General features: G+C 40.3%; 1 protein-coding gene across 2 annotated transcripts in view; it reads right to left on the bottom strand.

Moving 5' to 3' along the window:
* The window catches only part of afap1l2 (actin filament associated protein 1 like 2), a 166118-nt gene extending 163446 nt beyond the window's left edge, over positions 1-2672 (bottom strand). Inside the window, exon 1 of one of the 2 annotated variants that reach the window (XM_062975692.1) lies at positions 2439-2672. In XM_062975692.1, the coding sequence (XP_062831762.1) occupies positions 2439-2454 (16 nt within the window). In that variant the 5' untranslated portion in view covers positions 2455-2672. The remainder of the gene's footprint in view (positions 1-2438) is intronic. The other variant, XM_062975693.1, reaches the window with a different exon arrangement.
* Positions 2673-12023: the final 9351 nt, after the last annotated feature.

Here is a 12023-nt window from a genome sequence, read left to right as displayed (position 1 = left end):
AAGAAAGAACTCTTGTCTGCTTAAGGCAAGTGTGAATGTAGCAATTGGCCAGCTTGATTAACACTGAATAGCCTGGCAGCTTCAAAGCCTGGCTGTTTCCTGCTTGGGGGAATCCTTTGTTGGGAGATATTAACTGGCTCTGATTGATTCATGTTTGGAATTCCCCTATCTTTTGAGTGTTATTTTTTATTTACTGACCTGATTTTAGAGTTTATTAAATACTGGTAGCCAGATTTTGTTCATTTTCATGAAATCCACAAGCATGTGGAAAATTTCAACAGAAAGGAAGAAATCATGATAATGAACAAAATCTGGCTACCAGTATTTTAAAAACCCTCTAAAGTCAGGACAGTAAATAAAGAACAACACTCTGAAAACAGGGGAATCCCACACGAGAAACACTCAAGGCAAGCTAACACCTTCCAACAAAGCAATCCACAGGCAGGAAACTGCCAGGCTTTGAAGATGCCAAGCTATTCAATGCTAATCAAGCTGGCGAACTGCAACTTTCACACTTGCCTCAAGCAGACAAGAGTTCTTTCTCCCACTCAAAACATTCCACAGATATATAAACCCCACTTGCCTAGTTTCCAACACCTAACAACCTCTGAGGATGCCTGCCATAGATGTGGGCAGATGCATTCCAAAATCCGAAGTCCGAAATAGCTCTGATGCCAAGCATTTCAGATAAGGGATAGTTCAACCCTTCTGAAGAAATGCAAAAGGGAAAGAAAAGACATCGCTCCCTCTGGGTTGCTGTGAGTTTTCTGGGTTGTATAGCCATGTTCCAAAAAACAAACTCTTGTCTGTTTGAAGCAAGTGTGAATGTTGCAATTAGCCACCTTGATTAGCTTAGGGGAACCCATTGTTGGGAGGTGTTACCTGGCCCTGATTGTCTCTTGTCTGGAATTCCCGTTTTTCTGAGTGTTGTTCTTTTTTTAAAAAAATACCGGTATCCGAATTTTGTTCATTTTCATGGTTTCCTCCTTTCTGTTGAAATTGTCTACATGCTTGTGGATTTCAATGGCAGGAATCAGCCAGGCTTTGAAGCTGCAAAACCATTCAATGCTAATCAAGGTGGCTAATGGCAACTACTACTACAAAAACTGAACATTCTCTGCAGCTTGGTAATTTAATTCGGTCCAGTTATATGCTCGGTCTGTGAAATAATATTTTTGCTGAATGTCATTTTAAATGTATAGGGTTTTTTTTCTAATTTGGAATTTTTAATGAGTATGTTATCATCATTTTATATGTTTGATATCAAGTGAAGTAGTTGTGGTATTGAATGTTTGCTGTTTATATGTATGTTAACCACCTAGAGTCCCTCTGGGGAGCAAGGGCGGTCTAGAAATAAAGTATTATTATTATTATTATTATTATTATTACTACTACTACTACTAGGGCCCCCAGCGGCGCAGCATGTTAAAGTGCTGAGCCGCTCAATTTGCGACCGAAAGGTTGCAGGTTCAAATCCAGGGAGTGGAGTGAGCACCTGCTGTTAGCCCCAGCTTCTACCAACCTAGCAGTTTGAAAACATGCAGATGTGAGTAGATCAATAGGTACCTCTCTCGCAAGAAGGTAACGGTGCTCCATGTAGTCATGCCGGCCACATGACCTTGGAGGTGTCTAGGGACAACGCCGGCTCCTCGGCTTAGAAATGGAGATGAGCACCAACTCCTAGAGTCGGGCACGACTGGACTTAATGTCAGGGGAAAACCTTTACCCTATTATTATTATTACTATTATTATTCACGCTTGTCTCAAACAGACAAGAATTCTTTCTCCAAAGCCTAGACATTATTCCACAGATATATAAACCCCACTTCCCTAGTTTCTAACAGATCTCACTGCCTCTGAGGATGCCTGCCACAGATATGGGCGAAATGTCAGGAGAGAATGCTTCTGGAACATGACCATACAGCCTGGAAAACTCACAGCAACCCAGTGATTCTGGCCATGAAAGCCTTTGACAACACATTGCTCCCTCTTTCCCTTTCAATCTGCTCATTCGCCTCTTTTCCCACCTGCACATGATGCCTCCCGGCAATAATTCCCAGAAAATGCCTTTACCTCCACCCTACATCATAAAACCCAGCTCATAAACCAGACATGCAAAGAAACTCTGAACAGACACAAAAAGACATTAACAGGGAGGCATAGAAGCATGTCTCAGGGATGCATCTACACTGCAGATTTAATGCAGTTTGACACCACTTTAACTGCCCTGGCTCAAGGCTGTGGAATGATAGGAGCTGTAGTTTCACCCTGCCCATGAATGCTGCCTCCCCAAAGTCCTAGGATTCCATAGCATTGAGCCACCCATGGCTGTTAAAGTGGTGTCAGAATGCATTCAGTCTGCAGTGTAGATGCACTTCTAATATCACTAGCTCCAAGGCCAAAATCAAGAGAAAATCAAACAAGGCGTCTTCCCTTACCTTTATATTTATCCATCTTCAAGGTTTTATTATTTTCCCACTGTTTCTTATTTCTTTTTCTTTTTTTTGTATAGGAGAAAGACAGGGAGGAGGAGGAGGAGGAGGATCCCAAACTTCTCCAAAGCTTCTTGCTTTCTCTGCCTCCTTCCTTGACAGACAGTGAAGGGAACTCCAAGCTCTGTCTCTGCTTCTCTCGCCCCGGCTGGCTTTCCTCTCTCCCGGAGCCACGCCCACTCGGGACGTCACAATCGGCCGCTGGACCAATCGCAGCGCATCCTGGCCTTGATTGGGATGCCGGCCCGCCCTATCCACGGATTCTGCGTCCAGGGATTCAACTATCCGCGGGTTGAATATATTCCATAATAATAACAAGCAAAACCTTTTAAGAATCCCTTTTCTTTGGGCTACAGCTATGATTTTTTTTGGTAAGTGTGGCGCTTGTTCTCCTCTTGCAATGCAGGGAGAAGCCAACGCCTGAAAAACTCAAGAGGAACTGGCTTGAGTGAGAGTGAGAGAGAGAGAGAGAGAGAGCTCATTCCTTTGGATGAGATAAGGAACGGCAAAAAGGAAGTGCAAAAGAGGGCGGGAGCAGCGGAGTATTTTGGAAATAACTCCACCCAGTCTCTGGGCACATATTCCTTTGGAAATAAATGGCAGTCATCATTTTATTGAACATGGCCATTCATGTAATGGCACACAGGTAACTCAGCTGATAGACTGAAGGACCATGCCTTTGAACTGCCAAGGACAAAGACATGCCACTATAAAAATATATTTGGTTAGCAGAGGATGGTTGTTTCTTTGATCTTGTTAGAAGTCAACTCTTTGAACAACTGATATCCAAGAACTTGAAGAACCATGTCTTTGGACTGTCATACTAAGTGTTCCCTCACTACTTCGCAGTTCGCTTTTCGTGGATTCGCTGTTTCCCAGTCTTTCAATAAACTCTAAAAGACTATTATAAATCATAAAAAATTACAATTTACAGCCTAAGGAAGGGAGGAAGGAGAAGCCAAAGGGAGAGAAAAGGAGCCCAAGCAGCAATAGGAGGAGAAGGAGGCGATTTATCAACACACGATTTGTTGATAAAGACTTAAAATAGTGTATAACTACTAAAATAATCTATAAATATTAAAATAAATATAGTGTCCCTACTTTGTGGATTTTCACTTATTGTGGGTGGTCCTGGAACCTAACCCCCACGATAAGTGATGGAACACTGTATTTGGTTAGCAGAGGATGGTTGTTTCTTTGGCCTTGTTAGAAGTCAATCCTTTAAACAAGTGATATTTATAAGCATTTATGTAATGGCACACAGGTAACTCAGCTGTTAGATTGAAGAACCATGCCTTTGAACTGCCATGGACAACGACATGCCAGTATAAAAATATATTTGGTTAGCAGAGATGGTTGTTTCCTTGAATTTGTTAGAAGTCAACTTTTCAAACAACTGATATCCAAGAAACTGAAGAACCGTGTCTTTGGACTGCCACTACAAAAAATATATTTGGTTAGCAGAATATGGTTGTTTCTTCATCTTTGTTAGAAGTCAATCCTTTAAACAAGTGATATTTATAAGCATTCATGTAACACAGGTAACTCAGCTGTTAGACTGAAGAACCATGCCTTTGACCTGCCAAGGACAACAACATGCCACTACAAAAATATATTTGATTAGCAGATGATGATTGTTTCTTTGACGTTGAAATTGCCCAAAAATTGGCCTTTGCCCAGCAACAACCAAATCCAGTGATGTTATAGAGGACCACTTCATCTAGCAACAGCCTTAGTAGTACAGATAGACAGAACAGACATACTCCTATATATATATATATATATATCTCCAACCTAAACTTAAAGTTGTGTTAATGCTGCAAATTTGAGGTTTGAAGGTCAATCTCACTGGGGACCAGAATCCTGCATTATATAGTAATGTAATTACTATATTTTAAGCAGAGGCTGGATGGCCATCTGTCAGGGGTGCTTGGAATGTGATTTTCCTGCTTCTTGGCAGGTGGTTGGACTCTATTCTATGATTCTATGATCAGCCAAAAGCTGGCCCATACTTCCCATTGAAATACTGATGAGTTTATGTAGGTTAAAATTATTCTTCATTTTAAATATTGTATTGTTCTTTCATATTATTTTCTGCACTACAAAAAGAAATGTCATGGTTTGCAAAGGCACTGTACTGTGTGTGTGTCAACTGGAAAATGAAATGCATTAAGCCGATTGGCTGAGCCTGAAAATATCTGGGGATTGTTTTGATGCTGTTTCGGTTTTGCTGTTGCAGAACCAGATTGGACAAGTTTTTTTAATGCTGTCCGAGTACTGCTGGAAAGAGAGCTGTGTACTCAGAGAGGCCTTGCTATTTTGAGGCCTACTTGCTGCTGAGAAAAGAGGGTGAAGAAGAACCAGGACTGTATTCTTCTCTGAAGCAGATTTGTGGACTGAGAAAGGACTCTTTATGACTGTGGACTTCTGTAAGTGTTCAGAGGGACCATTGTACTCATAAATATTACCGTTTTTCTTTTGATTTCTTGGAATCAGTAAAGTTCCCCGCATTTTCGTTCTGCAAACCTGAGTGGCATGTTATTGTTTTGCGGGTGACTCTGGATCGCGAGCACACGCAAGAGCTTCCATTTATCATAATCGATCCGTAATACAGTATGCAGAAGAATTCATTCATGTTTTTTTTTCCTCCCAAGGTATAGTCCAGCCTCTCAATCTGAGGAACTCTGCTTTAAATGTTTGAGGAACCCAACATTAAAAGGTACTTTGCAACAGAATTTTGCCATTTTCCCATCCAGGAGGATTTCCATATTAAGAAAACAGAAGGAATACATAGAACATGTGAGAGTGGTGAAATGCCATAAAATGTATTGAAGAAGTCATGGTAGCATTTAAAAAAAAACTCTCATATGGGGCTTTTCACACTATGCAATTATAAGCAGTATTAGCTTTGCCCGGCCATGCGTTGCTGTGGCTTATGGGAATCAATTGTTTGCCAGGTGGAATAGCAGTAAATAGCCTTGCAGCCTCAAAGCCTGGCTGTTTTCTGGAGTAGCTGGAGTAGCACCCTCAATCAAAGAGCTGCTTTGAAGCCTGGCTACTTCCTTTGTAGAGGAATAATTGTTTAGCCATCTTGAACTGCACTGAATAGTCTTGCAGCTTCAAAGCCTGGCCGCTTTCTACATAGGTCATCCTTTCTAGGCCAGGTTGAATGGGACAGAGTAGCCTCGTGGCTTCAGAGCTTGGGGGCTTTCTATCTAGGTGAAATCTTGGTTGGCCAGGTTAAATAGCACTGAATAGCCTTGCTGCTTGCAAGCCTGGCCACTTTCTACCTTGCGGAATCCTTGGTTGGCCAGTTTGAATAGCAATTAATAGTCTCAGTGTGGCAGGTATGAATGCTGCAATTAGCCACCTCGATTATCATTTAATGGCCTTGCAGCTTCAAAGCCTGTTTGCTTCCTGCCTGGGAGAATCCTTTGTTGGGAAGTGTTAGCTGGCCCTGATTGTTTCCTTTCTGGAATTCCCAATTTCCCTGCTTTCAGAGTGTTGCTCTTTATTTACTGTCCTGGTTTTAGAGATTATATTGTTCTGTATTATTATACCACAGTAATTATTTCATATTACAGTAGAGTCTCACTTATCCAACATTCGTTTATTCAATGTTCTGGATTATCCAATGCCGTCGGCCTTTTAGTAGTCAATGTTTTTGTAGTCAATGTTTTCCATACATTGTGATGTTTTGGTGCTAAATTCGTAAATACAGTAATTACTACATAGCATTACTGTGCATTGAACTATTTTTTCTGTCAAATTTGTTGTATAACATGATGTTTTGGTGCTGAATTTGTAAAATCATAACGTAATTTGACGTTTAATAGACGTTTCCTTAATCCCTTCTTATTATCCAACATATTCACTTATCCAATGTTCTGCCGAGGTGTTTATGTTGGATAAGTGAGACTCTCTGTATATACATAATCTTATATTATCTGCTTAGAACTGGATTATATGAGGCTTCTTCTACACAGTTGTATAAAATGCACACTGAAGTGGATTATATGGCAGTGTGGACTCAAGATAATCCAGTTCAAAGCAGATAATACAGTGTTCCCTCATTTATCGCAGGGGTTTGGTTCCAGGACCACCCGCAATAAGTGAAAATCCGCGAAATAGGGACACTATATTTATTTTAATATTTATACATTATTTTAGTAGTTATACACTATTTTAAGTCTTTATCAACAAATCGTGTATTGATAAATCGCCTCTTTCTCCTCCCATTGCCGCTTGGGCTCCTTTTCTCTACTTCTCCTCCCTCCCTCCTTAGGCTGTAAATTGTAATTTTTTATGATTTATAATAGTCTTTTAGAGTTTATTGAAAAACCGCAAAACAGCGAATCCACAAAAAGTGAACTGCGAAGTAGCGAGGGAACACTGTATAAGATTATAAATGGATAATATAGCTGTGTGGAAGGAACTTGAGTCTACACTGCCATATAATCCAACTCAAATCAGATAACCTGTATTTTATAAGCAGTGTGGAAGAGACCTGATTGAAGCGGCCCTGGGCGCCATTAAATGGCCAAGTGGGTTGCTAGGAGACAAAGTGGGCGGAGCTTAGCCTTCTAACTGGCAGCAATGAGAAAAAACAATTATTCCTCTTCCTCTAATTAGTACTTTATTTTTCTTGTTTTTTTAATGTCTAAACAGAGTGGGGATGACCATGTCTTTTGTGGCCAAGTTTCGTGGGTTTTGGATGTGTAGTTTTGCTGTTTACTTTAAGTTAGAAATGGTCAGAACGTTCTAAATTTTTTGCATCCTCTCTAGCATTTACCAGGTCCTCAATTTTATCAAGTAGAAGTGCGCCATGGAATCACTCTACTGACTCCAGACCCACCAATTATTTGTTATTTTGTCCTTAGCTTTCTGTTTAGAAAAAAGAAAATGTGGAAAAACACCAGAGAATTGGCCAATGGGCTGAGCCCCCTGTACATTTCCACAAATGAGGCAGAGGGATTAGACAGTAAAGCGCCTCATGATCTGTTGAGGATGAGCTACCGGTATAGCATGTTTCTGTGATTCTATGATTTTGTGCCTTTTGATTGGTATCGTTAAGAACTTGTTTATCTGGAGCACCCTTTGGTGCTTGGTTCTAAGGAATTAATTAAAATAAAGGCTTTAATTTCAACTGAAGAAACCCCAGTCTGCAATCCTAAATACATTTATTATAAGCCCCCACTGAACCTAAGGGGACAGACTTACAATTGTGTTTGTACAGCAATGCTTTTACAAGGGATCCTTTTCTTTTTAGGGCATTCTTCAAATCCAGTGTAAATCCCACCTGTCTTAGTGATATTTGAAAGACAAGGTAAACTGCAATGACTATTAAAACATGAACGTTAGCTAAATATATAGCCCCACTGTGGTTTTCCTTTGAGGATACCAGGAAAGAAAAGGTTCCGTGAATAAGTATGAATTTTCTCAAGTGCCTTTTGTGAAGGGCATTCAAAGAGGCATTGCTGCTCAGTAGTGGTGTGCATTTGTATGGAATCGCTGTTCGGTTTGTTTAGTTTCATTCGTTTTGTATCAGTTTTGTATTTGTCCCCGTTTTTGAAATGGGGTGCCTATACGAATAGAATTTTTGTCTGGCGTACATAAAAAATTGAAATTTTCGGACCATTGGCGGCAATGGGAGAGCTTCCAAGGCTCCCCCCCCCCCCCGGGCTCGGTTTTTGGACTAGAGGGGTGAAAATCGGCACATACAGAGGGCATTTAGACCCTTTTTAGCCCACCAACTTTTAAAACGTTTGGGTCTTCCCCAGCGTACTATTTTATTAATAATAATAATAATACCTATAGGCCAGGGGTCCTCAAACTTTTTAAGCAGAGGGCCGGTCCACAATCCTTCAGACTGTTGAGGGGCCGAATTATCATTTGAAAAAGAAATATGAACAAATCCCTATGCACACTGCACATATCTTATTTATAGTGCAAAACAACAATGAAAGAAAAATATTTTAAAATGAAAACCATTTTAACCAACATAAACCTATCAGGCCAATGAGATAGTCAAGTTAATTAGGATTGTTGTTGTTGTTGTGTCCCTTCAAGTCAAGTGGGCAAGCCTAAGTCTAAAATTATTTATTTATTCATTTACTACATTTATTTACTACATTTATATCCCACCCTTCTCACCCCGAAGGGAACTCAGAGCAGCTGTATGTACATACAATATATTATATTATTAGCATAGCACAATATTAGCATTATATATTACTAGATTGAACTATACCACTATACTGTAATATTATATGTAATATATAACATGTAATTAATATTATTATATGGTATTATTATTAATACATTGTATAACATGATATTATCAATATCATATGTATATATAATATATTATTAAAACTGATATAAAAATATTATATTATAAATGAGGGCGGAGGCCAGGTAAATGACCTTGGAGGGCCGCATCCGGCCCCCGGGCCTTAGTTTGGGGACCCCTGCTATAGGCACACATCAGCTGTCATGGGGAAGCAGACCTCTCTCAGACCCAGCTTAGGGTCCCAAACTATTATTTTTAATATTATTATTAACACCCATTGGTATGCATCAGCTGCAATGGGAAAGCAAAGCAGCCCTCTGTCAGTACCTGCTTATTGTTATGCGGCCCAAGACGAAAGGAAAATGAAAGCAAGCATGTCACTGTGCAGCTTTCTCTTTCGTGTCGCCTTTTGGCATCTTTCGTTTCATGCATCCAGATGACGATACTAAACGCATAGACGAATGAAACAGATGAAACAAATATTGCACTCATCTCTACTGCTCAGTATTTTCTCTCTCTCTGGTTACTTATGCAATTGTAATTGCATAGCTATGTAAATATTAGTACTATTTTTACATTCTTAAGAGTTTTGTAGCATTTTCAAAACTAATTTTTGAATCCAATTGTTAGTACAATCCAGAATAAGTGCATCCATCACTGGGAATGTGGGCTGGTTGTCATCACCTACAAAGCCCTATACGGTTCGGGTCCAACCTATCTTTGAGACCACATCTCCCCCTATGAATCAGCGTGGGCTCTAAGATCTGCCGGGGAGGCCTTCCTCTTGGTCCCAACTCCATCTCAAGCACGGTTGGTGGGGGCGAGGGTGAGAGCCTTCTCGGTGGTGGCCTCTCAGCTTTTGAAAGCCCTTCCCAGAGAAATTAGGCTGGCCCCCAGACTTCAATGTTTTTGGAAAAATCTGAAAACATGACTCTTCAAACAGGCCTTTGAACATGATTAAAACAATAGGTAATACTTACTCTCGCGCTTTAGGTGACCGACACTGATATGACTGTATTTTAATTCACAGTTTTTGCTGTGTGTTATTTAGTATTTCTATTTAACCTAGAAGGGGTTTTAAGCTGTTTTATGCCTATTGGTTTTATATAAATTGATAATGTTTGTGTTATATGTGTTTTACTGTACTTTGTGTATTTCCTTGCACTATGACGTGCTTTGTAAGTCACCCCGAGTCCCTTTCAGGAGATGATGGTGGGATATAAATAAAGTTGTTGTTGTTGCTGTTGTTATTTTATTTTATGACACAGCAAACAAGATAGATATGCTGGATTTCATATCACAAAATCACAAGTCGAACACTTCCCAAGCGTTTCAGACTGTGTGATGTATTTTCGGATGATGCGCACAGATCCCAGTAGGGTGGCCTTTTGCAGTTGGCAGATCGTGATTTTGTCAATGTCTATTGTTTCCAAATGCCGGCTGAGATCTTTTGGCACGGCACCCAGTGTGCCCATCACCACTGGGACCACCTGCACCTGCAGGACCACCTGCACTGTTTTCTGCCAGAGTCTTTGAAGTTCCATCTTGATAGCAGCTGAGTTTTTCCTGTTGTTTTTCGTCAATGCGACTGTCACCTGGGATGGCGACATCAATGATCCAAACCTTTTTCTTTTCCACAACTGTGATGTCTGGTGTGTTGTGTTCCAGAACTTTGTCAGTCTGGATTCAGAAGTCCCACAGTATCTTTGCGTGGTCATTCTCCAATACCTTTGCAGGTTTGTGATCCCACCAGTTCTTTGCTGTTGGCAGGTGGTACTTGAGGCATAAGTTCCAATGAATCATTTGGGCCACATAGTTGTGCCTCTGTTTGTAGTCTGTCTGTGTGATTTTCTTACAGCAGCTGAGGATATGATCAATGGTTTCGTCGGTTTCCTTGCACAGTCTGCATTTTGGGTCATCAGCTGATTTTTCGATATTGGCCTTAATTGCCTTTGTTCTGATGGCTTGCTCCTGGGCTGCAAAGATCAGGCCTTCTGTCTCCTTCTTCAGGGTCCCATTCGTGAGCCATAGCCAGGTCTTCTCCTTATCCTTATTATTATTATTATTATTATTATTATTATTATTATTATTATTATTATTATTATCATCATCTCTGTTGAGACTAACACTTGAATTTAGGCCCAATCGGTTTTATGTGGCATCAGCTTTCATAGACAGCAGCCCATTTCACCAGATGTTAGTCTTTATTGTTATTGTTTTGCTGCAATAGATTTACATGGCCACTTTGTTGGAAACTCATAAATATTTACTGTTATGTATTAATAACAAAGCAATGATACATTTAGTTTCTTTTGAAATAGCACAGTTGCCTAACTAAGAGGTTGCTGGAGCACAGAGTAACTGCTGGTAGAAGTTGGTTGAAGGTATTCTTTCTCTAGCATAGACTGAACATTGTTTTTCTGGAATCCTGAAATCCACATTAGTCCAAAATCCAAAATTGTTCAAATGTGTGCCTGAGGTAGTGATACCGTTTTTTTCCTGATGGTTCAATGTACACAAACTTTGTTTCATGCACAAACTTATTTTATGAAATTATTTTCAGGCTGCCCTTTCCAAGGGAGTCCAAGCTCACACAGAAAAGACTGAATTCCAGCTTTCTGAAGCCAGAGACCCATTCATTCCAATTTCATCTTGTCAGGCTTCAGCTTTTGTTTGTTAGCTCTGATTCCAAAATTAGATGATGATTCAGCTCAACCTCACTCAATTCAGAGGATGCAGAAAAAAATGGAGGCAGGCCTCATGATCATATGATTACATAGATATAAAGAGAACAGGAGATTATAGAATGTTTAATTCTAGATTCCTCATAGATGTTGACAATAGACGCACTCTAGGTAAAGGTAAAGGTTTTCCCCTGACATTAATTCTAGTTGTGTCTAACTCTGGGAGTTGGTGCTCATCTCCATTTCTAAGTTGAAGAGCCGACATTGTCCATAGACACCTCCAATGTCACATGGACGGCATGACTGCATGGAGCGCCGTTACCTTCCCGTCGGAGTTGTACCTATTGATCTACTCACATTTGCATGTTTTCTAACTGCTAGGTTGGTAGAAGCTGGGGCTAACAGCGGGAGCTCACCCCACTCCCCTGATTCAAACCACTGATCTTTTGGTCAGTAAGTTCAGCAGCTCAGTGGTTTAACCTACTGCACCACCAGGGGCTCACCCTGAAGGACCTAAATATTTGTTGCAGGAACATTTTAATCAAATCTGTGAAT

This window comes from Anolis carolinensis, chromosome 3, assembly GCF_035594765.1.
Source record: "Anolis carolinensis isolate JA03-04 chromosome 3, rAnoCar3.1.pri, whole genome shotgun sequence".
Classification (NCBI taxonomy): domain Eukaryota; kingdom Metazoa; phylum Chordata; class Lepidosauria; order Squamata; family Dactyloidae; genus Anolis; species Anolis carolinensis.
The sequence above is the reverse complement of the archived record's forward strand: the minus strand, read 5'-3'. Positions and strand labels throughout refer to the sequence as shown.